The sequence below is a fragment of the Choloepus didactylus genome, chromosome 2 (assembly GCF_015220235.1).
Source record: "Choloepus didactylus isolate mChoDid1 chromosome 2, mChoDid1.pri, whole genome shotgun sequence".
NCBI classification, from domain to species: Eukaryota; Metazoa; Chordata; class Mammalia; order Pilosa; family Megalonychidae; genus Choloepus; species Choloepus didactylus.
The window spans coordinates 148,257,960-148,281,725 of record NC_051308.1 but is presented as its reverse complement, the minus strand read 5'-3'; the positions used below and the strand labels follow the sequence as shown (position 1 = coordinate 148,281,725).

The 23,766-nt window shown below is 34.1% G+C and overlaps 1 protein-coding gene across 5 annotated transcripts in view; it reads right to left on the bottom strand.

The window, feature by feature from the left end:
* Positions 1 to 23,766, bottom strand: part of GCLM (glutamate-cysteine ligase modifier subunit) — a 30,623-nt gene that overhangs the window by 4,900 nt on the left and 1,957 nt on the right. For 2 of the 5 annotated variants that reach the window (XM_037826603.1, XM_037826605.1), the window contains exons 2-6: positions 21,019 to 21,084; positions 19,725 to 19,809; positions 16,824 to 16,883; positions 14,572 to 14,774; positions 10,145 to 10,259 (exon numbers count right to left, since the gene is read on the bottom strand). In XM_037826603.1, the coding sequence (XP_037682531.1) occupies positions 10,145 to 10,259; positions 14,572 to 14,774; positions 16,824 to 16,883; positions 19,725 to 19,809; positions 21,019 to 21,084 (529 nt within the window). The other 3 variants (XM_037826602.1, XM_037826606.1, XM_037826604.1) reach the window with 3 other exon arrangements.

Here is a 23,766-nt window from a genome sequence, read left to right as displayed (position 1 = left end):
ATAAAAGCTGTCAGTACTTCTGCTTGCAAGACACGCTGAGATGGTGGCCCCCTGGAGAATTAACTCTCAACACAACATTGCTTATAGTACTGCTTGGCACACAGATTCTAAATAAAATGTTTAGAAAGACTGAATGAATGATGACCATTTATTTCAGTGTCTAAATGATGAAAATGCAGATTTTAATTCACCAAAGTGCTAGCACAACACTAGCTCATAGCTCAAAAAAATATCGTGAGAAAATAGTTCTCTTTTATTCATAAGCCATGTGAAAAATTTGTGACACTTTCCCTCTAGATTTCTGTGAATTTGTATTTTCAGGAATGATGTCTTCATTAGAAAAATTAAAAAAAAAACATGTTTTGCCCTTATAAAAATAATCTTATTAAATGATTAGATAATTTTGGCGTATTTTCACAACCACACATACTGGGACAGTTTTCAAATATGCATTGAACTATTTATTTCACTACATATTTTGTTGTGATAATTATGGCCTCTTATTAACATCAACAGTATGCTGTCATCTCCTTTCTGCTGCCCTGAGGGGTTATTTTTAGTTTCTCACCATACCTCTCATCTGGGCTATTTTGCAAACTGCATAGAACAAGAACGAAAAACAATAGGTTAGCTATCTGGCATCCTCAATCTCAGCACTGGGAAATATGAATACAACTACAACACATCTGTAAAACAAAAGGTGTCGTAGCCACAGTTGGGGTGAAGAGTGGTTTGCAACTGTTAAAAGTATTAAGTTCTCTTCTTAGTGACAAAACAATTGACAGATTTTTCTACAGAACAGAGTTAAAATTCTGGATACCAAAAATAAGAAAATATGTTGACAGTTTCCTATTAACAGTTACAATTTGAAGTTGTCCTTAGTAATCACAACATCAACTGCATATTTAAAAATATTACTAGTCACATTAGCTAACATTTAGCAAGGGTTGTTATGTAGCAGATGCTTGCTAAGCTTCTTACATATCTTGGCTCATTTACAGATAAGGAAACTGAGGCTAGTTACTTAGTCCAGGGTTATCATGCAAGTAGTCATGGTGGAGTCGAGATAAGAACCTGAGTCTATCTGATTCCAAAGCAATGGCTTCTAAGATAGCTGCTGAATAATTTTTCAGTAAATGATTTACTCAGACTTCAGCTAATTCTTTTTGCCCGTATGCATATTTATGCTCAATACAGGAACTCTTCTGTACTGCACCTTTAGGTGATTACTCTTAGGGGGAAAGGTTCAGCACTAGACGTCAGAAGAATCAGATTCTAGTCCAAATCCTGCTACTAACCACTTAGGTGACCTGAACAAGTTACCTAACCTCTGTAAACTTTAGATCCCATATCTGGAATGAGGGACAACATTGCCAGTTCTGCCAATATCACAGGCCTAACTTAAGCTTTAAATTTAAAAGTACTTTTGATAGTATCTAAATGTAAGGCCATGTAATTGTCCGACCACTAGAGTTACAGGCATGTTCTATTTTTCAATTCCTTTTTTATTAGTCTTGGTTTGGTGGTAGATTCAGTTCTAAATGGTTGAATATAACTAGCTGTTTTGTCACGTTCAAATTTACAGTATAAAATGAATATTACAAAATGTGTATTTCTCAAAATAGGTGCAGTAAAAATGTACTGCAATTTTTATTTTCTTGCTGTGCTCTAATTCCATTCACATCAAAATAAACTGAAAATTTTCACTAAAAAGAAAAAGAAAGAAAAAGCTACCAGAGAGAAAGGATAGATGTTCATCAGCAAGAGTATATATGTTGGAAGTCAATGGAATATGATCTTTAAGATGCTGAGGGGAAGTATTGGGAAATTAGAATTCTATAATGTCAAATGATCATATAAGAGTGAAAACAGAATGAAGACATTTTCAGATAAATAGGACTTAGAAAATTTACTGCCCCATAGACATTCAGTGAAATAATCACTAAAGACATACTAACACAAGGAAAAAGTGAAATTAAATTGGGTAGTGTGGTGTAACTGAGAAATCAGGATTTAACAAATGATTATTACTACTGACTCATTATATAGTTATTTCTTTTTAGTTTCTAGTGTATTAGAATAGCTACAAGGAAATACCAGAAATTGTTGATCTGAGCTATATGGAAAAAAAAAAAGTTGCCCATGTTTGTATGGATCTACTTCTGGATGTTTTATTCAGTTCCATTGATCTATATTTCTACCTCTGACAATAGGCCACTGTCTTAGTTAATTTACCTTTATTTTAAGTCTTAAAATTTGGTAGAGTCAATAACGGGAGGTGGATAAGGAGTATTGGATATTTAGGGTTTTCTTTTTATTTCTTTTTCTGGAGTAATGCAAATGTTCTAAAATTGATTATACTGATGAATGCACGACTATGTGGTGATACTGTAAACCAGTGACTGTATACTTTGGATGGATTGTATGGTGTGTGAATATATTTAAATAAAATTACATTAAAAAATGCGTAGTGTGAGCAGTGGGCAAAGGGAGCTAAGAAACAGGGAAAACAGAGCTTAATAAAAATAAGTAATGCTTATTGAAAAACATGAACTTTCCTAAAATAATAGACTAATAGACACATCAAATCTTATATGACATTTTATACATTTAGTCATGTTGAGGAATACAAATAAAGGTTTTAACTTCTCTGGTACTGGAACTATACATGTCACCACATCTTAATGTATTTAGACGAGTTGGGAAGTTTTAGTCTCTTTTTAAATATGTGACTTTTCCAACTTTACCTAATCTTGTCTCAACAAAGGCCATTGTTTTCTATCTAATAAGAACAAGCTTTTGAAGAAAGTGTTTTCATTGAATCTCTTAAGTTTATATGCAAACTACTTCATCATTCAATAAAGGCATAGTATTTACAAACCAGACAAACAAGGGCCTCTGCAAAGAATGCCCACTCACACCTTGTCCTGGGATTCAACTCTAAGGCTATTTCCTCAAGGAAGTCCTTCTTGTCTTCGCCCTGCTCCCCAACCCCACTTCCTTCAACTAAATCCTCTTCACCACTTCCATCATTCACAGATGCAGCCTTCTACTGCTCTCATTCATGTGCAGATATCCCCCCGCCCACTCTCTCACTCATTCATTCTCTCTCTTTCTTTTTCTCTTTCCCCAGATAGGCTCCTTGCAGGTAGCTTGTTTTTCATCTATGTATTGCAGCACCTTGCACACTGCTTGGCACATCATAGACAATAAATGTTTGTTGAGTGAATTAATGCATGAATAACTTTATGGCTTTGGATTTTAAAAAATTACTCACAATTTATTTTCAAATCATAACCAATTCGAGCTCTAATAGTACAAAATCAGTATTGTACTCCAGAATGCTTCCAACTATTGAAACAACTCAAAAAATATACAATTCATATTTTATTTTAATTAAACTCATAATATAGGTAAAATTAAAACCACTATAAATATTTTATTAATGTTTCATATTTTGCTTTTACTTTACAGTACATCACCAGAGACACATAAGAAAAAGTAAAATTATCTAATTCCCTTTCTAAGTGTACTTCTCCTAGAAACTACAAAAATATTAATGAAAGCCATGTTACATATTTTTCAAAATCAAAATTGACATATACCATCCCCAACTTTATGGGAACAAAAGGTGCAAGTTCTGGTACATTAGGAAGTTAATTATGAAAAAAATAGTTTCAGATTCATAAATGGGTGTATTCTAGTATAAAAACACAAATGACCCAAATGGTTTAAATTCTCATTAAAAGAGCTTCACATTTTTCTAAATGAACATTTGGCAGAAAGATGAATTGTCAGCTGCTATACAACAAATATGTCAATTGCTTACATCCCCAAATATGGAAAATACTAGGTGGAAAAGTTACAAAGAAAATCTGTTTTAAAAAGACAATTAAATGAGCCTTAGACCTGAAAAACACGATTTATTTCAGTTACTACTTGGCTGTGAAATCGGAAAAAGTCCGAACCATTCAGGCAAAATAGACAAGATAACATTTTATTTTCTCTTTTTTTGAGAACTGAAAAACTATTAGCTATTACCTGTGATTCAAGTTCTAGTACTAGCCATCCCTAAACGGACACTCTGTTGGTGTACTGGCACAATGTGGTCTTTGGAGTTTATTGCATGCAAGTATATTTTATAAGACACCTTGGCTCTTCTGGTGACTACAATTTCTTGGATGAGAATCCATGACAGACTCATCATAGAACAAATCCCAAATACATTCCAATACATGTGTTAAAGTAAGGCGCCAGTGTATTTTGAAAATGTAATGAGTTGCAACTTATTTTCATGTTGACCAGGGGAAAAAAAACCCCAGTTGTATAAATTATTTCTACCTCAGGTCATGGTCATTTGAAAACATAAGTGTCATATACTACTGATAACTTAGCTTTCAGTTTTAAGCAATCATTTGGTAATATTACTGTTCTTTATTTTCTGGCTTTTAAAACATTAATTTCTTAAATTAAATATTTGAAAAGTAACCACCACTCTGATGGTTCATGAAAAATGATCATCTGAACATCAATCTGGAAAATTATAAACCCTTAAAAAATTAATAAAGTTATTCAGTAATAGAAATTCAGAGTACAGAGGTGATAAAAAAAAATCATGGAAAAATTCCGAACATGATCCCTTTCATAAAATGAATCCATAATCTTGCTTTTTTTTTTTTCTATCAATAGTAGGGGAAAAAGAACATAAAAATGCTTCTGCTTAAGTCTGACTACATTAACAATATAAGGTTTTTCCATTTTCAAAATAAACCTTCAAACAATCCATTTCTGTAAGTAGAAGTTTTTAAAAAAATAATAAATGTGATATTTAAAGTTTTGTCTTAAAATATCTCAATCACTTCACTGTGTAGGCTTAAAATAAAATGAGCATTTGTTTAAAACTCATGCTATATGAAAAAAAGTTGTGCATTTTCAAATAAAAAATTAACTATATATAGTTAATAACATTATATACAATTAATATAAAGGTTATTTAGGACACTCACTGTCTACACAAGTTTTTGTAGGTTAAGTCAGCTGATTTCACATGATAATTCTAACGCTCAAATTATTCAACTAGGAAACAAAAAACCTTAGTAATGAAAAGGGTCTGGTGTATTTACTCTGCATATTGAATGCTTGCATCTCATTCTTTTCTGTAAGCTGAAAAAACTTGAGCAAAACTAGTTTTATATATGCCCATGATTTAAAGATAATGATTGAGATGCAAGAGTATTTCAAAGAATTTTTCAAACTATTTGGTTACAGAAATGAATTTATAGTATTAAGGAGACCTTTCATATACAACAAAGCTAGCAGCTTATTTATTTGCTATATTCTTGTTCTTAAACTGAGGAATTGTATTAAATGATCTATAGTCTCTTCTATCTCTAAAATTCTGATTATATTGTTTTGCTTTTAAATACATAGTTAAGAAGACCCTATCTCAAAGTTGTCTAAATAGACAACTTTGGCCCTCAATTAAAAGTTTTTTTCATCCCTTTTATGGCTTTTAGTTAGTTATTAGTAGGGAACACATATCATACATATTTTACTCAACTGATTTTCAATCCCTGGCTCTCTACCCACCGTACCCCATGCTGTCTCCAGAGTCCACAGTGCACAGCAATAGTAAACCTCAATACTTCTTGAATATTCAAGAATATATTTTGAATGAGTAATAAAATATTAAGGATGGATTAAGAATGAAAAAAAAATCTGAAATTGATAGTAGTTGCTTTTATAAAACCCCCAAATAATAATTTCAAATGCTTCCAGTCTCCTTTGGTTTATCTTTATAGACAATAGCAAAAGAAAAGACAGCACAAGAATACCAGGTTAAGTCATCATAGCTAAGCTATAAGCAAGGACACATAAAAATTTAAATTTCCATTCATGTATTGAAGAAATGAATTTTATTTACACTACTAGTAGATCCTGGCTACTCCAGTTACTCTGAAATATAATTATCAGTAACAGAAAAATATCTTCCAGTATTTCAGTTTTAATAACTGTTATTAAATTGCTTAGTTATATTAGAGAGTAAGAAGCATTAATGAATTATTTTTTGGAAATAAAAAATAAGTATATATATTACCCTGATGCCTAGGCCAAAATATATCTACCAACATTTTTCTTGATTTCTATTAAGTCATAAAAATAAAGGAACAAATATATTGCAAGTATTTTCTTTACAGACAATTTCAATTAGAGAACAATAGTTTAATGCAAACAATATAGTGGCTCATGTGAGTGAACTGGTATGGAGGAAAGAAAAGGAACTGACATTTGACAGACAAAATAATGTCAAATATGACTAAAAGGATATCTGCCTCAATGAAACCATTTACAGGCAGAAACTAGATTTTTACACATCTCAGTTTTATCTTATAAGCTAGGAAAATACAAAGTCAGTAAATTATGATCATGGATCCTGGTTAAGAACCCCTTCTTTTAGCTTGTATAATGTAGCCTTTTGATTTGATAATTCCTCTACTTTTAACAATCACTGAATATCGCAGAAGCCACAGTGGTACCCACTCATGTGCTTGAATGTCAGGTATGCTTTCCTGAAGAGCTTCTTGAAAACTTGCTTCAGAAAGCAGTTCTAAAAAAAAAAAACAAAAAACAAAACACACACACACACACACACACACACACACACACACACACACACAAGCAAAAATTCAAAATTCAAGTGTTAAATACAATAACAAAAGTACTTCACAATGTAGGCAAGTATTTATAAACAACAAAAGATCAACAAAAAGACAAACAACCCAATTAAAAAACTGGGCAAAGGATTTGAATAAGATATTTCTCCAAAAAAAGGTATACAAATGGCCAATAAGAACATGAAAAGATGCTCAACATCATTAGTCATTAGGGAAATGGAAATTCAAACCACAATAAGATGCCACTTCACACCCAATAAAATGGATATTATCCAAAAAGACACGAAGAACAAAACGGAAAGTAAGTGCTGGTAAGGAGGTGGAGAAGTAGGGACCTTCATGCATTGTTGGCGGAAATGTAAAATGGTACAATCACTGTGGAAAAGTTTGGCAGTTCTCAAAAAGTTAAACATAAAAGTACCATATGAACCAGCAGTTCTACTCTTATACCCAAGAGAATTGAAAACAGTGACTCAAACAGGTATTGTAGACCAGTGTTCACAGCGGCATTATTCACAATAGCCAAAAGGTAGAAACAACACAAATGTCCATCAATGGATGACTGGATAAACAAAATGTGGTATATATGTTTACACACACACACACACACACACACAATAGAATATATTCAGATGTGAAAAGGAAAAGTTCTGCTACAACATGGATGAACGTTGAAAACATTACGTTAAGTAAAATAAGCCAGACACTTATATGAAATATCTGGAATAAGCAAATTCATAGAAACAAAAAGTATATTAGAGGCGACCAGGGGCTGGGTAGAGGTGGTAACAGGAAGTTATTGCTTAATGGGCATAAAGTTTCTGTCTGGGGTAATGAAAAGTTTTGGTAATGGAAGGTGGTAATGGTAGAACACCATTGTAAATTAATTAAGCCACTGAGTTTTACACTGAAAATAGCTGTGCTGCACTGACAAGTCCTACCAAGCCTTTATTATAGATTTAGCCGACCCAAGATTGAAGTTTCAATATCTGGGGTTTAGGAATATGGTATTGGGCCCACTTTAAGGTGGGCCTGGGTTGTGTGTCTCAGCCCCACCTATCTGTGTGTCTTAGAATGCATATGCTATGACTGATGCTTGGCTCAGAGGAAAGACTCACACTTATCCTGTGACCAAGTGGTTTTATGTCTCAAACAGGTGTTGGCCCCATTTCTGTAGGGAAAGACTATATCCTGTGCAATATACAGGCACAATGGGTGGTTGCTCAAGAAAGAGCCATCACTAAAAAAAAAAAAGAGAGAGAGAGAAAAGAGAGGGAAAAAAGCTGCCATTATGTGGCATGCTGAGGTCTTTACTCGTAAGAGCAGATGGCTCACCAAGACCCTCAAATACCTCTGCTGCTACTGCTGCTGCCTGTGCCTCTGCTACAACAAAGATCCTGATCCTTAGGACTGGGGAAAAATGCCCATGCATCCCAAACACAGAAGGCAGAGATGATCACCCTCTCTTAATATCCTGTAAATACTTCCACTGCTGTCATACTGTGAGACAATTATTTACTATCTCTTATGTCACCAGAGTGATTTCTGTGAGGGTGGGAACAATGTCTTTAACTTTTGTATACCCAGCAGGCAAAACTGTGCCTGGCACATAAAAACACCCTCTTTAGAATTAATGAACGCTACAAATCTTTTAAGAGAAGAATTCCTTCACTCAAGACTAAAATGTTTGAAGATTTGTTAATGGTATACCCAGGAGCAGCGTATATATTCTAACCAAAAGCTTTACAATTAAAATAAAAGACACCCAGGTTTCAAATTATATCAGTAACATAAAAACATAAAAAGAAACCCTCTCTCCTTATATACATATGCAATATATTGTGCCACTGCAGTGATGTATTAGCACATAATTTAAATGCCAACATTTACATATATGGAAATAAAATATTACAATCTTAAGTCTTCCCTATTTCCTTTCATACTGGAACAAGAACTGAGTTTTCTTCAAGTGGAGCTAGAAGGAGGTACAGGTTCATCAGCTGTTGGCAATAATCACTGCCTGAAGAGCTCCCCAAAAGTAAACAGATATATGACATCTGTCATCATATGGAAAATTAAAATTTAAATGATTTATATTTCACAAAAAATCTGCATAACAATTCTTTGTTAGATTCTCACTAATATGACTTTTTTTTTTTAATCAATCTATTTACTTGTGAAAGCACTACAGGGAATAAGGACAGGGCAAATGATTCTCCTAGTCTCGATCATTTAAATGGACACTGATAAGAAAGTAAAGGTTTCAGTCTGAAATACTGTAACACTCAAATCAGAGAGGTAGTATAGTATAGGGAGAAAGGCTCCAAATACAGCCAGAAACCTACATCCAAATTCACACTTGCCCTCTGCCAGCTGGGAGACCCTGGTGAGTTTCTTAAACTCTAAAGCTTTATTTCTTCATCAACAAAATACCTAGTTTCAGCTGTTGTGAGGATTCTAGCTAATTTCTGAGGCATATAGCATGATGATGCCTGGCATTCAAGGAAAAATAGCTATTAAAATTCCTCCTCCTATTATTGCTACTGCTATGAAACTGATAAAAAAAAAAAAAAAAAGCAAAATATAAAACCAAACAGAAAGGGGCAGACAGCTAAAAAATAGCACAAAGTCTTAACAGATCATTCATAAACATTCTAAAAATGAACAAATTAAGTAAAACTGTCAATATTATATCATCTTTTTAAACAAGGAATTAAAAGCTGAGTGTTTTTTCTCCCAAAATCATCTGAAAAATATAATTTTCCCCAATATTTATTAAACTAGGATCTCTAAAAAAAGCTGTCATTGAGATTTTGGATCCATGAAGATTAAAACCCTCTGAAGACATTCCTAACTTATGAAACATTTATCTTTGCAAGTTAAGTTAAACATTCTCTTCCCCATCTTTCCAGTTATTTTTTAAAATGTTGATAAAAATTATTCTATAGAGGGAAGATGAGCCATTCTCATTAATCATATGTTTCTGATTAACACAAAACAGACATCCTATATATTTATGATTAACAGACTACTTAATCAATTATCACTATCCTAGTATGCTTATTAAGTTTTGAATTAAATTTTATCTGAATCTTTTTCCAGACAGTCATTCTTTTTAATTAGGCTGCTCTTTGGTCCAATCTTTGTGGTACCAGATGAGATTATATATGAAACTATCTGGAATGTCTTAAAATTTGTTTCTTTGTGAATTAGTATTTGCAAACTTTAGCAAAAGGATATTCAGGAAACTTTTCCTTCATTTTTTTCCCCATTGATACAAAAAACAAAAATAAAGCTTTTGAAAATAAAACATGGGCATATAAATTTTGAAAAAACCACTAAGAATAGGTCTAGATAATAGCATTGTATATTTATCACTGCACACAATTAAAAATTAAATTTTAAAAGGTAGCTTTTTGTAAGACAAAAAACTCATGATCAGTATCTATAAATGAAAATATCAGTCTTACCTTTTGGATCATTATGAGTCAACAGCTGTATGTCAAATCGTTTAGCAAACGCAGTCAAATCAGGTGGCATCACACAGCAGGAGGCAAGATTAACTTGGTTACTATTTGGTTTTACCTAGAAGTAAAAACAAAACAAAACAAAACTCCTGACTTACGTATACTAAATTAAGTAATACAAAAAAACAAAAAACAAAAAACACAGAAAGCAGTAATAAAAGACTTCAATTTCAGAACATATGAAAAATCACATCCTATAGTGCTTAAAGCTTATATTTTTACATGAATATATGTATTAATATATGCTTTTCTAATCCATGTTAGTGGTAATGAAGACAGGAAAAAGAGCTCTAGTATGGGGAAAAAGCCAACATAGTACTACATTACAAAAAAAGCTTCCCCTGGAACTATTTAGCAATCTAACATATCTGCTTGAAAACAAACATAGAATTCTAAGTGTGATGGCTCCTGCTACAGAGGCAGTATGTCTTAAAGGCAGAAAGGATCAAATATCTAAGTATGCCTAATGTTAAAATATTATAAAATATGGCTATTAATTGGGTACATTTTTAAAAAGAAGAATTAAATGACTTCCAATAGCTGCACTGATTCATTCAGATACACAGTCTGCACTACCCAAGTATCTCCAGTATTTTGGTCACATTCTGGGTATCACAAAGTCAAGGGAGAAGCAGCAACACTTTCTCTAGAATCTTCCTGTCCACACCAAACTCCGAAAGCTCTGAAATGGAGAAGGCTGAGGATGAAGTAAAAAACAAATAAAGAGGAGAACCTAAGATGGCAGCTAGGTGAGATAGGGCAAAAAAACACCTCCGTGAAAAATACTAGATAAAAACCAGAAAGTGACCCAGAACACCAGTTCCAGTGATGCACCAGCTAGACAAGGTCTGCTAAAACCACAGGGATGGTGTACTTGGTGAAACCAGGGGTCTGCATTCTGAAATGAGTGAGTAAGCTGGCTAAAAGTCCCGCAGCCGTGCTGCGGTATGGAGAAACTGGGAGTTGGCATTTGGAGACGGACTAGTTCTTTAAAAAAAAAAAAAACAAAACACCTAGGAGCAGCTGCAGTTATGACAGTGAGAACCATGCAGTGAAGCACGGCAGGAGCGGGCTGTGCCAACCTCTCAGTGTCTGGCCTGGAGGATAGACCGCTGCTGATTCCCTCAGGGCCAGGGGGGCAGAGGGGAGAGCCAAAAGGAGGAAGAAACCATGCTGCTTGCAGCTGGCTCCCCAGCGGGCTGGAGACACTCCTGCCTGGGGCTGTACTCACACCTCAGAGCTGCATCAGGAAACCCAGTGTGATGGGGAGCGTATCTCACGGCACCGTGCACACGCCACAATATCGGCCATGGACAGTGGCCTTGGGTGCATACACAGCTAGCTGTCCCAGAGCTGGGAAGGCGGAGCTGTGCAAAAGTGGGGGGGGCGGAGACGCCCCATTCAGCCATCTTTGCATCAGGCTGGGAGTATCCCTGCACGGCCCGGAGGCCCGGGGCTTCCCTTGAGGGACGGCGCGCACTTGTGACGTAGCACAGCCTTCCCTCAGCAGAGGTCCTAGAAGATCACAGCTGAGAAGGGGGGCCTGCTCGGAAAACCCAGAGATGCTACGTCAATGCCAGGGACTTCTGGGTCAGCGGCAGAGAAAATCTGGGGCAAAACTGAAATGAAGTCTTAAACTCTTGCAACAGACTTGAATCTCCGGGAACACCTGGGAGGTTTGATTATTAAAGCCACCCTGCCTCCCTAACCACGCAGACACATGCCCCACAAGTTGTAGTTTTTACAACTTGAAAGAACCCTATCAAGCAAAGCAAATGCCAAGATGCCAAAAACAACAGAAAATCTTAAAGCATATGATAAAACCAGATGATTTTTGGAGAACCCAATCCCAAACACCCAAATAAAAATATCAGAAGAGACACAGTACTTGGCGCAATTAATCAAAGGACTACAATCAAAGAACGAGAGCATGGCACAGTATATAAAGGACATAAAGAAGACCCTAGAAGAGCATAAAGAAGAATTTGCAAGAGTAAATAAAAAAATAGAAGATCTTACGGAAATAAAAGAAACTGTTGGCCAAATTAAAAAGACTCTGGATACTCATAATACAAGATTAGAGGAAGCTGAACAATGACTCAGTGTCCTAGAGGACCACAGAACAGAAAATGAAAGAACAAAAGAAAGAATGCAGGAAAAAATAAAACTTCCCCAACCTTCTACACAATATAAATACACAAAGCATAAATGCCCAGCAAACTCCAAATAGAATAAATCCAAATAAACCCACTCCAAGACATATTCTGACCAGACTGTCAAATACTGAAGAGAAGGAGCAAGTTCTGAAAGCAGCAAGAGAAAAGCAATTCACCACATACAAAGGAAACAACATAAGACTAAGTAGTGATTACTCAGCGGTCACCATGGAGGCAAGAAGGCAGCGGCATGACATATTTAAAATTCTGAGAGAGAAAAATTTCCAACCAAGAATACTTTATCTAGCAAAACTCTCCTTCAAATTTGAGTGAGAGCTTAAATTTTTCAGAAACAAATGCTGAGAAATTTTGCCAATAAAAGACTTGCCCTACTTCAGATACTAAAGGGAGCCCTACCAACAGAGAAACAAAGGAGAGAGAGAGATAGAGAATTTTAACAGACATATATAGAACCTTACATCCCAAATCACCAGGACACACATTTTTCTCTACTGATCACAGATCTTTCTCCAGAATAGACCATATGCTGGAACATAAAACAAGCCTCAATAAATTAAAAAAAAAACAAAAACAAAAACAATTGAATATATTCAAAGCACATTCTCTGACCACAATGGAATACAAATAGAAGTCAATAATTTTTTATTTGTAACTCCACTATTTACTTCCTACATGATATAAAATACACAAACTCTAATGACAAATCAGTTGTTTTGGACTCAATGTAAAATATGTAATTTTTGACAAGAACTATATAAAGGTGGGGGAATGGAGGAGTATAGGAACATAGTTTACATGTCCTATTGAAGTTAAGTCGGTATCAAAGAAAAACAAGATTGTTATGGATTTAAGAGGTTAAATTTAAGCCCCACAGTAAAAACAAAGAAATTATCAGAGAATATGACCATAGAGATGAAAAGTAGAGTATGGGTTATGTGAAGTGGGGGAAGGGGCAATGGGGAGTTAAGAAATGAGTGTAGGGTTGTTGTTTGAGGTGAAGGGAAATTTCTAGTAATGGAATGTGGGAAGGTGATAGCATTACAACATTCTAAATGTGATTAATCCCACTAACGGAATACTAGGGAGGGGGTGGAATAGGAAGATTTAGGCTGTATATATGTTTCCACAATTGAAAAAAAAAAAAAAAGACAGTCTAAATAGATGACAATTGAATGCCAAGGATGATCCTGGATGGGATCTGAGGATGGAGGATAGGAGGCTCAAAGGGAGTTGAGACAGTTGAGACATAAGAAAAAAAAAAGAAAAAAAAAAGGAAATATAGAATATAAGCTTTGCATCAATGTTGAATTTCTTGAACTTATTAGCTGCACTTAATGGGATTGCATAAAAGAATGTTCTTGTTTATGGGAATTGTCTATGTGAATTATCGTGTTTGTTCAAGGATGTGTGCAGCTTGCTCTCATATGTTCAGAAGACAGAGCAACAGATGATGGATGATAGGGAGGGAGGGAAAGAAAGAAATGGTGGTGCGACAGGATGTTAAAGTTGGTGGATCGGGGTATCGGGGGAGGGGGGTCAGGGTATGCTGGAGTTGTGTGTATGGGGTTTGTATTGTTTTTGCAACTGTTCCTATAACTTTGAAATTATTTCAAAATAAAATTAAAAAAATTAAAATTTAAAAAAAGAGAAAAAAAAACAAAGAAAAATACAGAGCGTAAAGGCAAAATACTAATAAGCAACTCCCTTAACAATTTTGTAGGTTATTAGATCAGAGGGTAGGGGTGGTTAATTTGCTACACCCATTCCACATCAAGCTGTATGAACTGAGAGTCTTATTTCTTTAAATATAAGTCAGCAAAATATTTGTTATATACGGTATTTCCTTATTTAGGAAATACGAGCCATCTAGAAAATGTAGTATTTTTTTTTTAATCACATAAGTAAAACTGAAGGAAACAGCTTCAAACCTTTTGGCTAAAAATGCTTCAACACACATTTTCTAGTGTTTTTGATCACTCAATTTAAATGGGATTACTGTAAAGTTCATGTAGACATACATTTTTCAAAAAGCAAAACCAATACTTTGGATCAAGCCTGCTTCAAAATTCCCACATTTGGAAAAGTCACCCCACAGTGAGTGACCACTGTGTGCATGGTACTCAACAGTACGCAGCAAAGACTGTAAAAGGCAGGCTCCTTCCCCAGAGTGCTGATGATCGAACTGCCCTTTACCTGTGCCCACCGATACAGCTGCTCCAACTGTGTTTTATCTAGATCAGAGGTACCAATAGCAACAATCTTTTTGTTCTGAACTAAGTTTTCCAGTTCCTCCCAGTAAGGCTGCAAATGCTCCAAGGAAAGATTAACTCCATCTTCAATAGGAGGTGAAGCAATGATCACAGAATCTAGCTGTGCAACTCCAAGGACTGAACAGGCTGATGTGGAAAAACAAAAACAAAACAAAAACACAAAGAGGATAAACACGTTACATAATAAAACAAGTATTTCTAATGTCCTCAAAGTAGCCCACCAAATGTCCTCAAAGTACTCCACTGAATTCTGTCCAAATTGTTCAATAGTTCTCTATATAACAGATTATTGTGTTCAGTTTCATAGTTTATCTCTCATTTAAAACTCTTTCTTTAAAAAAAAATTACACATTCATCTGTGTGCTCTGTGTGGCAGAGAAGTGTTTTTTTTAATTAAATTCAGTTTTATTGAGATATGTTCACATACCATACAATCATCCATGGTGTACAATCAACTGTTCACAAAATCATTAGATAGTTGTGCCTTCATCACCCTAATCTATTTTTGAACATTTTCCTTTTACCAGAAAGAATAAGAATAAAAAATAACAGTAAAAAAGAACACCCAAATCACCCCCCCCATCCCACCGTATTCTTCATTTAGTTTTTGTCCCCATTTTTCTACTCATCTATCTGTACACTGGATAAAGGAAGTGTGATCCACAAAGTTTTCATAATCACACTGTCACCCCTTGTAAGCTACATTGTTATACAACAGTTTTCAAGAGTCCAGGCTACTGGGTTGAAGTCTGATAGTTTCAGGTATTTACTTCTAGCTATTTCAATACATTAAAACCTATAAAGGGTTATCTATACAGCGTGTAAGAGTGTCCACCAGAGTGACCTGTCGACTCCATTTGAAATCTCTCAGCCACTGAAACTTTATTTTGTTTCATTTCACATCCCCCTTTTGGTCAAGAAGATGTTCTCAATCCCACGATGCCAGGTCCAGATTCATCCCTGGGAGTCATATCCTGTGGTGACAGGGAGATTTACACCCCTGGGAATTAGTTCTCATGTAGTGGGGAGAGCAGTGAGTTCACCTGCTGAGGGGCTTAGCTAGAAAGAGAGGGTCACATCTGAGCAACAAAGAGGCACTCAGGGGAAACTCTTAGGCACAATTATAAGGTTTAGCCTCTCCTTTGCAGTAATGAGCTTCGTAAGGGCAAGCCCCAAGATAGAGGGTTCGGCATACCAAACAGTTAGTCCTCAATGTTTGTGAGAACATCAGCAACAATTCAGGTGAGGAAGTCTAACACTTCTGCATTTCCCCCCAGCTCCTCAGGGGGACCCTGCATATATATTTTTATTCTCTGCCCAAATTACTTTGGGATATGTCGCTATTTCACACTAACCTATACAAACCTACCAGGTCTCAAGAGAAGTGGGTTTTTTGACCGGCCTTTTCTCCTAGGAACTCAAAGCAATTAGAGGCTCCTCTTTCTGGAGAACAGTCTTCCTTTTTGTTTCATAGGCACCAGGAATTTTTGGTGTTTCCTTATCTTCCTAAAACTAACTTTTCCAATTTTCTTTGTTCATTAGTATCTCATATGGATGAGTACAAGAATTCTGACCCAATATTCTGACAAGTAGTCATAGTAAAACATAAGCTTGAGAATCTGAAGAACTGAATATGTATTTATAGAGGCAGATAACTTCTTAACTTACTTCTACAAAAAATAATTTAATGGCACATTTTAAATGATTATTGTTCACTTCACAGTTAGATTAAAGAATCAATTATTTAAGTTTTCAACATACATAAATACTGAAAGAATGCTTTAAAAGAAAAAGTTTGAGTAACTATAACACCACAAAAACACATTAGACTGTGGAAAATAGATACAAAACGTATCTTTTGTTTTTGGTATCTCATCTAGAGTGCTAAACCGGTAAGTGGGAGGCTAAGAATATGATTAAGGAAAACGTCTATCCCCAAGCAGAGAATTAGTATTTAATTATATTTTACACTTCTTATATTATCAAAATATGATCCTATGTAAGTCAAATATGAATCCACAGAAATCATAATTAAGAAATTAGGTTAGAACTTTAAATGGTTAAACTGCAATCAGCTCATTTTATTTCCTGTCTCAGCCCAAATAAAAGTTGTAATTGATATATCTGCACTAATTTGAAGTCCACTATAAGATAAAAAGTTAAATTTTTGCTTACCCATGTCAACTGCATTTCTAGTTGATGATGAAGAGTTTGATCCTACAATGAACAGTTTTGCTGGGTAACAAAGAAAACAAATCCAATTAGTATATATGGGTACACAGTCTATGACATATATAGTATTAATATTGCTAAAATACTAAACAAGATGACAGACAATCCTGAATGAATTAGGTTTTCTCCCTATTCAAATAACTTGAAAATGGTTTTCATTTTAGGACATAAAAGTATATATCCACTATAATTCTTTAATTATATGCCACTTGTCAACAAATATCTGTTTGGCAAAACAAAAAAGCAAATATTAATTTCCCATTTATTAGAAGGCAGCTCAAATAAACATGGAAGCTTAAATTACCTGAAATGTATATTTTTATGAGAATGATAATTATTTACTTTTTCCAATAAACTAAAATCTCTAAAGACTAAATTAAAATTGTTTATATTGAGAAGAAAATTGAAACAAACAAACCCACAATCCCATCTTCCTAATACAATGATTTTCATTTTTCCATATTATCTTCCAGTTCTTGATATGGAAGCAGAATATAACAGTTGTTTTTACTTCTTTTTGGTTTAACTTTACGTAATAAATATTTTTTTACATTTCTATATAATATTTAGTTATCTTAAATTTTTTTTATCATAGTAATGTGCTCACTCTTGAAATGAGGAAAACTTATAAATGTAACAAGACCAAAACGAATTGCCAACAGTCTCACCATCCAAAGCAGTGACAGTTAACATTTCTGTGTATTTTGTGTTTTTTAATGTATAATTTTACATACTCATTTTTAATGGCTGAATGTTATTCTGTAATTCTGGTAGCATATTATTTACTAAATAATTTCCTGCGTATTGAATAACCTGGTTTTTTCCTATCACATACAATGCTAAAAAAAAATCTTGGTAATTTTTGTTCAACTTCATGTTGAGTCATTTTCCAAAAATAAATTGTCAGGAATGTGAGTATGAGTCAAGAGATATGACCTTTTTTTGTGAATTTTGTTCAGTTTTATTTACCATTCTACTTTATAAAAGATTTGTACCAGTTTACCAAACCACTAACATTCAACTGTTGCTCTTCTAGTGATATTGGATGCTATTATTAAAAAACATATTTTTTGCTAATTTAGTAGGTACAATATATACTTGTGCAGGACTGTTATTTCTTTGATTACCTGAGAAGTTGAATAGTTTTCTAAATTTATAAGACTGAGGCTTTGTCTTGATTTAAACTCAACCTTATATGTATATATTTACTTTATGCAAACTCACTGTTCAAAAATCATTCTAGACAAATAGGTTGGGGTAGCAGGAGAGCAAAAAGAGAAAAATCAAAAAAGGGAATGGAAAGAAACAGTCAGTGACATAGTCTAATATAAAGTGCCTGGCATTTAACACATTTGTTCTATTTGTCCCTTTCTTTCTACTGCTAGACAATCTTTCTAAAACACTGTTTTCCTTACATTATTTCCCCAGTTAAAAATCATCACAGCTTCACTCTGGGCCTAAACTTAGCTCCCATAATTATCTTCTACGAAAACCCTCTCCACCACCTTCCTTAGGCCACACACTTAATGCTGTCTGAAATTGCCTCCTCTCTCAAAAAGATGAGGCATTAGAGAGAGGAAAACCTTTCAGGTAGGGAGAATTTTTATGCCTATCAAAAATCTCAAGCCCTCCTGGAATTGCAGGACAACTCTGAGAGATCAAAGATGGATCTATACCATGATGAATTACAATCAATGGCAGGAAGAATGTCGCTTTTACTTTCCTGTATGAAACAACAGAAAGAAAAGGGTTTTTGAAGTCAAACATACCTGGGTTTTTCTCCTGGTTCAACCACTTACTGGCTGTAAGATAACTTTCAAGTTACTTAACGTTTACCTGTGCAATGGGGATAATATATTCACCTTGCAGAGTTGTTTTGAGAACAGTGCCTGGCACAAAGCATGACTCAATAAACGGTAGCTATTATTATTAGCATTAAAAGTGAATGCCCTGCCTATCTCCTTTTACATACCCATTCCAATAATCATAATAAAATAGCAACAACCACAACAATTACAAATGGTAACAAATAATAGCTACCTAGCACTTATTGTGTGTTGGGTACTTTAAGTGCTTTACTTGAGTTTTCTTATCCAACTTATAAGGAAGCTTGTGAAACAGATGCATCCTCATTTTATAAATGAGGAAACTGAGACTCAGAGAGGTTAAATAACTTGTTAGCTCAAGATGATACTAGTCGGTAATCTGCACACCCAGGAATTTCAGTCTAGTCAGTTTAAATCCAGAGCTCAAGCTTGTACTGACTATGCTATGCTGATTGTAAGTTCAGGGCAGTAACAGAGCATCTTTTCATTTTTGTATTCCTTGAGTCTAGCAGAGTAATGTAGCAGTTTCTTACTATATCTGTTGGATGGGTGTAATACGTGTTTTATTTTTGGACATATGACTTGTTACTCAGACTTCTTTCTCTACTCCCAAGTGACCTCAGTCATTTGTTACTAGTACCTTTCCAGGAAGGGAGTGCTGATGCTTGCTTTGGACAGACACTGCTTTTAAGCCTTCCCCTTATTCTTTCTGCTCCCTCCCACTTATTTTTCTACTACTCTGAAGTCCAACACATAAACTAATAAGAAAATCATGAAGAAGAGCAACTTGAAATTCTAATCTGACTTCACTAAAGTAGGTAATACTGACTACCTATAACTCCCTCTTAGAATTAAGAAAAACATTATGTTAAAAAAAAGAATCTTTATTCATTTATATACTTTCCATACTTAGTGACTGAGTCACTCATTACTAAAGGCAGAGATTTATTCCCATGTTTGACAAAACCTCACTATCACTTTCACTTTAATAAAACAATTTATAAAGGCCAGACTTTACCAGAAACTTTCATTTCTTCTCTCTCATCAGGATTTATCTTTTCTACTGCATGAGATGCAGTACATTCCAAGACATCTGGAAACTCCTATAATAAACACATATTTAGAATAAATATTATAAAAATTAATGTTTCTGCTTAACTGCAATATCTTCTACTATTCATAAAGCTGTTCACTTTAGAAGCTGAGAAACCATTAGACAACAGGGTTCTTTCTATGAGGTTTGTAAAGCCCTGAAATTAAAGGCAAAATGCTGTGTATAGGTGTGTGTCCATTTTTGGGAAAAGGTGTATTGTTTTGAGCAGATATTCAGAGGGGTGCATGATTAAAAAATAAAGAAGAAGAAAAACATAATTTTATCTAGAAAAGAAACCAATGAAAAATAATAAATATTATCTATCTGGATAATGACATGTGAAAAACTGTTTACATTAATCACAAAATTGTCAGCCAAAAAAATGTTTTTTCTCAGTGCAACAAAATAAAGTGAAGGCCACTCCATTCAATACATTATAATGAACAATTAATGAACAAATTATGAGGATAATGATAAAATGCTAACACATAGAAATCAGAAACATATTAACTTACATTTGAAAGATTAAAACAAAGTAAGCAATAAGGCCTTTCTTCTGAATCTTGAGCATATCACAATGCCCTGCATGCACACAACAGGGACTCGGTAAGTGTTTACAAATTAGGCATAAATCAATGGTCATTTCAGACAAAGAGAGATTGACAGAATTTATGAATCAATGTTCTGCCTAGCAGCTATAGAATTATACATTTTCAGTATGTCCAATGGACAAGTAAGTATTTTTAGCACATGCCTTCTTCCATACTATGTAATTTGTTATGAGCTGTTAGCTGTATTGCATTCCAAAGATTGGTTTACAGGAAGGTGTTTTGTATATTAACATTTATGATAATAGCCATATACTAACATTTAATGAAACGCAGTTCCTTATTATTTAATCATACATTTTAAAAATGATTTCCAGTGACTACCAAAGTAGTCTACCAACCAAAACTATTTTTGATAATCATTGACCTACTACACCAAATATAAACTGGAACAAAACACTGATGGCAAAGAAACTATGGAGGGAATAGCACAGAGAATCTTAGTATCTTGTCAGGTTGAAGAGTCGTCAAGCTGGGTCAGTCTGCAACCTCAGCAAATCAGCCGCAGGGAGTTTTATGTCAACTGCCCTGTCAAAACCGAGGAAAGAAACTTTTTTGTTTACTTACTTCCCTTTTGACCCACATGATTTCTGCATTCGCATTTCACTTACCCTGACCAAATCTGGGCTGATTTGGGAACTCCACTCATTCAAAGTCTTCTGGATGCAATCTCGAAGCTGCAGAAGGAATGCATTTTGAAACTATTAATCAAATTCTTTATACTTTTCTGTACTTCTAAAAGAATGTATTAGTTTGATAAGTAGGAAAAAAGGAGATACCAATAGGAAATATCATACAAACCAAAATTTTAATTCTACAAGGCTTTTGTTTCCTTCAACATAGATAAATTCAGACCTGTTTTTAAAATCCTATTCTTAATTCTCAACACTTCTTGACCTAGAGCAGTAGCCTAATTATTTTTGAAGAGTTATTGTAGCAATGAAAATCTAAAATAAGAAAACTTTTGAGACATAAAAACATTCATAAAGAAACAAAAAAACTTTCAAGAATAAGTTTTTTGTCTTGTAAAAACAAAGTATATAATAACACATTCATAGAATTTTGAGCTGATTACCTCACATCAACTATATGAGGTAAATACTATTTTACTAATGAGCAGAGCGAGGCCCAGAGGGGTTAAATAACTTTCTTATTACAGAGTTTATAAAAGAATGAACTTGGATTCCATCCCGGCAGCCTCACTAGAATTTATATTAATCACTATGCTATATTCTTCAAAGGCAAAAAAATGGTCCTCTCAGTGTGGCCAGAGGAAATCCATCAGATTCACTTATGGTGCTTATTCAAACTCCTTAGCGCTGCCCTAACCTGCTGAATCGCTCTCTCAGGGCAACCAGAACCCTGCCTTTTAACAAACATCCCAAGTTACTGCTCTGCACTCTGAAGCCTGAGAACCACTGGAATAGATACATGGTGCTCAAGTCAACTTGTTTAATTTCAGTACATAATCATTTCCTAACCCTTAGGTACACCTAAAATCTGTCTTCAGTGTTTTCTCATCTAAACAAAAAAAATTTTTTACACTAACATTATAGCAGGTTGTAAATTCATTAAAGTGCTTATTCATCTTTATATCTCTTATAACAGCGTATTTCAAACTTATTTGATGGTAGCATACATTCACATTGTGAGTAAACACATATACATATATGGGGACAAAATTTCACAAAATAATATTCATGTTCACTACATGCCAGGCACTTTTATGGCTTCTATTCTAATAATTACAAAAAAAACAAATGCTGATCTGTGACTGATTAAACTGATCAATGACCCCTAATGGCCCAACACTAGCAGTTTGAAATCATTGCCTTACAAATATCCAAGGATACAATGCTTTGCATTCTGCAGGCAATCAATAAAAAAATTAAGTGAGTAACTAAAGCAGGCTCTTGAATTTAAAAAAAAAAAAAGCACTTTTCTAAGAGCAATAACAGAAACTAAGCTTCTGAATTCACTAATTGAACTGTGATTGCTTGTGATGAAAATTGACACAGCACTTTACTGCTTATATTTTAGTACTGATAATTGCAAGGAAAAACTGATTTATCAATTTAAGGGAACACAGTATTTTTGTTAAGAAAATTCAAAACAATTTATGTGCTACTCGGAAAAGCTCATTTGAATTCATGTGACAAGGTCCATAGTTTTTGAAAAGTATATTTATTTAATTATATTAAATTTGAGTCAGTAGACAAAAATTAGTTGCCAATCATTACAGATAGTAAGTAATATTCTTTTAAAAAGTAGCAAAAGTTGAGGCAGCAGAACTGACTAGAAGTTACAATTCTATCAGAAGTGCTTGGCGCACATTGTGGGAGAATTCTAAGTAATTTCACTCAGGAAGGACAGACAGTGCATCTGTATACTTAAGGTTTTCCTGATGAATTCCTCAATTCAGGAAGCTAAGAAAATCAGTCTTCACCCCCTTTTTGAAACCATTTCTTTAGTTAATATTGGATTCTGTAAAATGTCAGGACAAACCATAGAAGTCATGTTGCAATTAATATATAATAGTCATTGACTAAAACTGAGAAATTATTGACTATATCACAAACCTAATGATTTCTCATCTTTTACATGTTATCTATATTTACTGAATATTAACCTTGTACTTTTTTGTTCTCTTATCTTTTCATTCTTATCATACACAGATAATATTACTAAGATAAGTATTGCTACAATTTTAATATATCCTTAGATCAGTGTTGTATGAGTTTTAAAAATACCACATGATTCAACTGGTCAAATTCTTTTACAATAAAGAATTGGACAAAACAAAATTTTGTTTTGTGAGTCCTATATTGGTCTATTTTAAAAATAATATTTGATTTCATAAAATCCCAGTGAAACAACAACAACAAAATCTGGGCTGAGTTCAAAGAATCATCAAATGAACTATAAGGGAACTTTTAAGGAATTTAATTGAATTCTCTACCAAATACAAACATTTTATCCACAATGAGTGATCTCTCAGTTTCTTTTAAATCTCCAGTAAGGTTGAAATATTTTAAGCAGCACATCACAACTTGGGGCTCTGGTTGTTAGAAAGTTCTTCTTTACATAGAATCTAAATATACCTTTCCTATTGTAACTAAGCTGTCTTATTTTCCCCACAAAATGCTGCCATTCCTTCAAGTTTTCCTTAAAAGTTTTCTAGTTTCTTCACTGTTTCTTTTACACAATCCCCCAAATAAAACACTATAAAATAGAATTACTCCTTTCAATAATGTTTATTAAACTGTGAGATGTGACTCATTAGTGCATTATTAAATCAATTTTTAAAGAAACAGAATATTTAAAAACTGAAAACCATGACTTTAGAGTGTGTTGAAGCG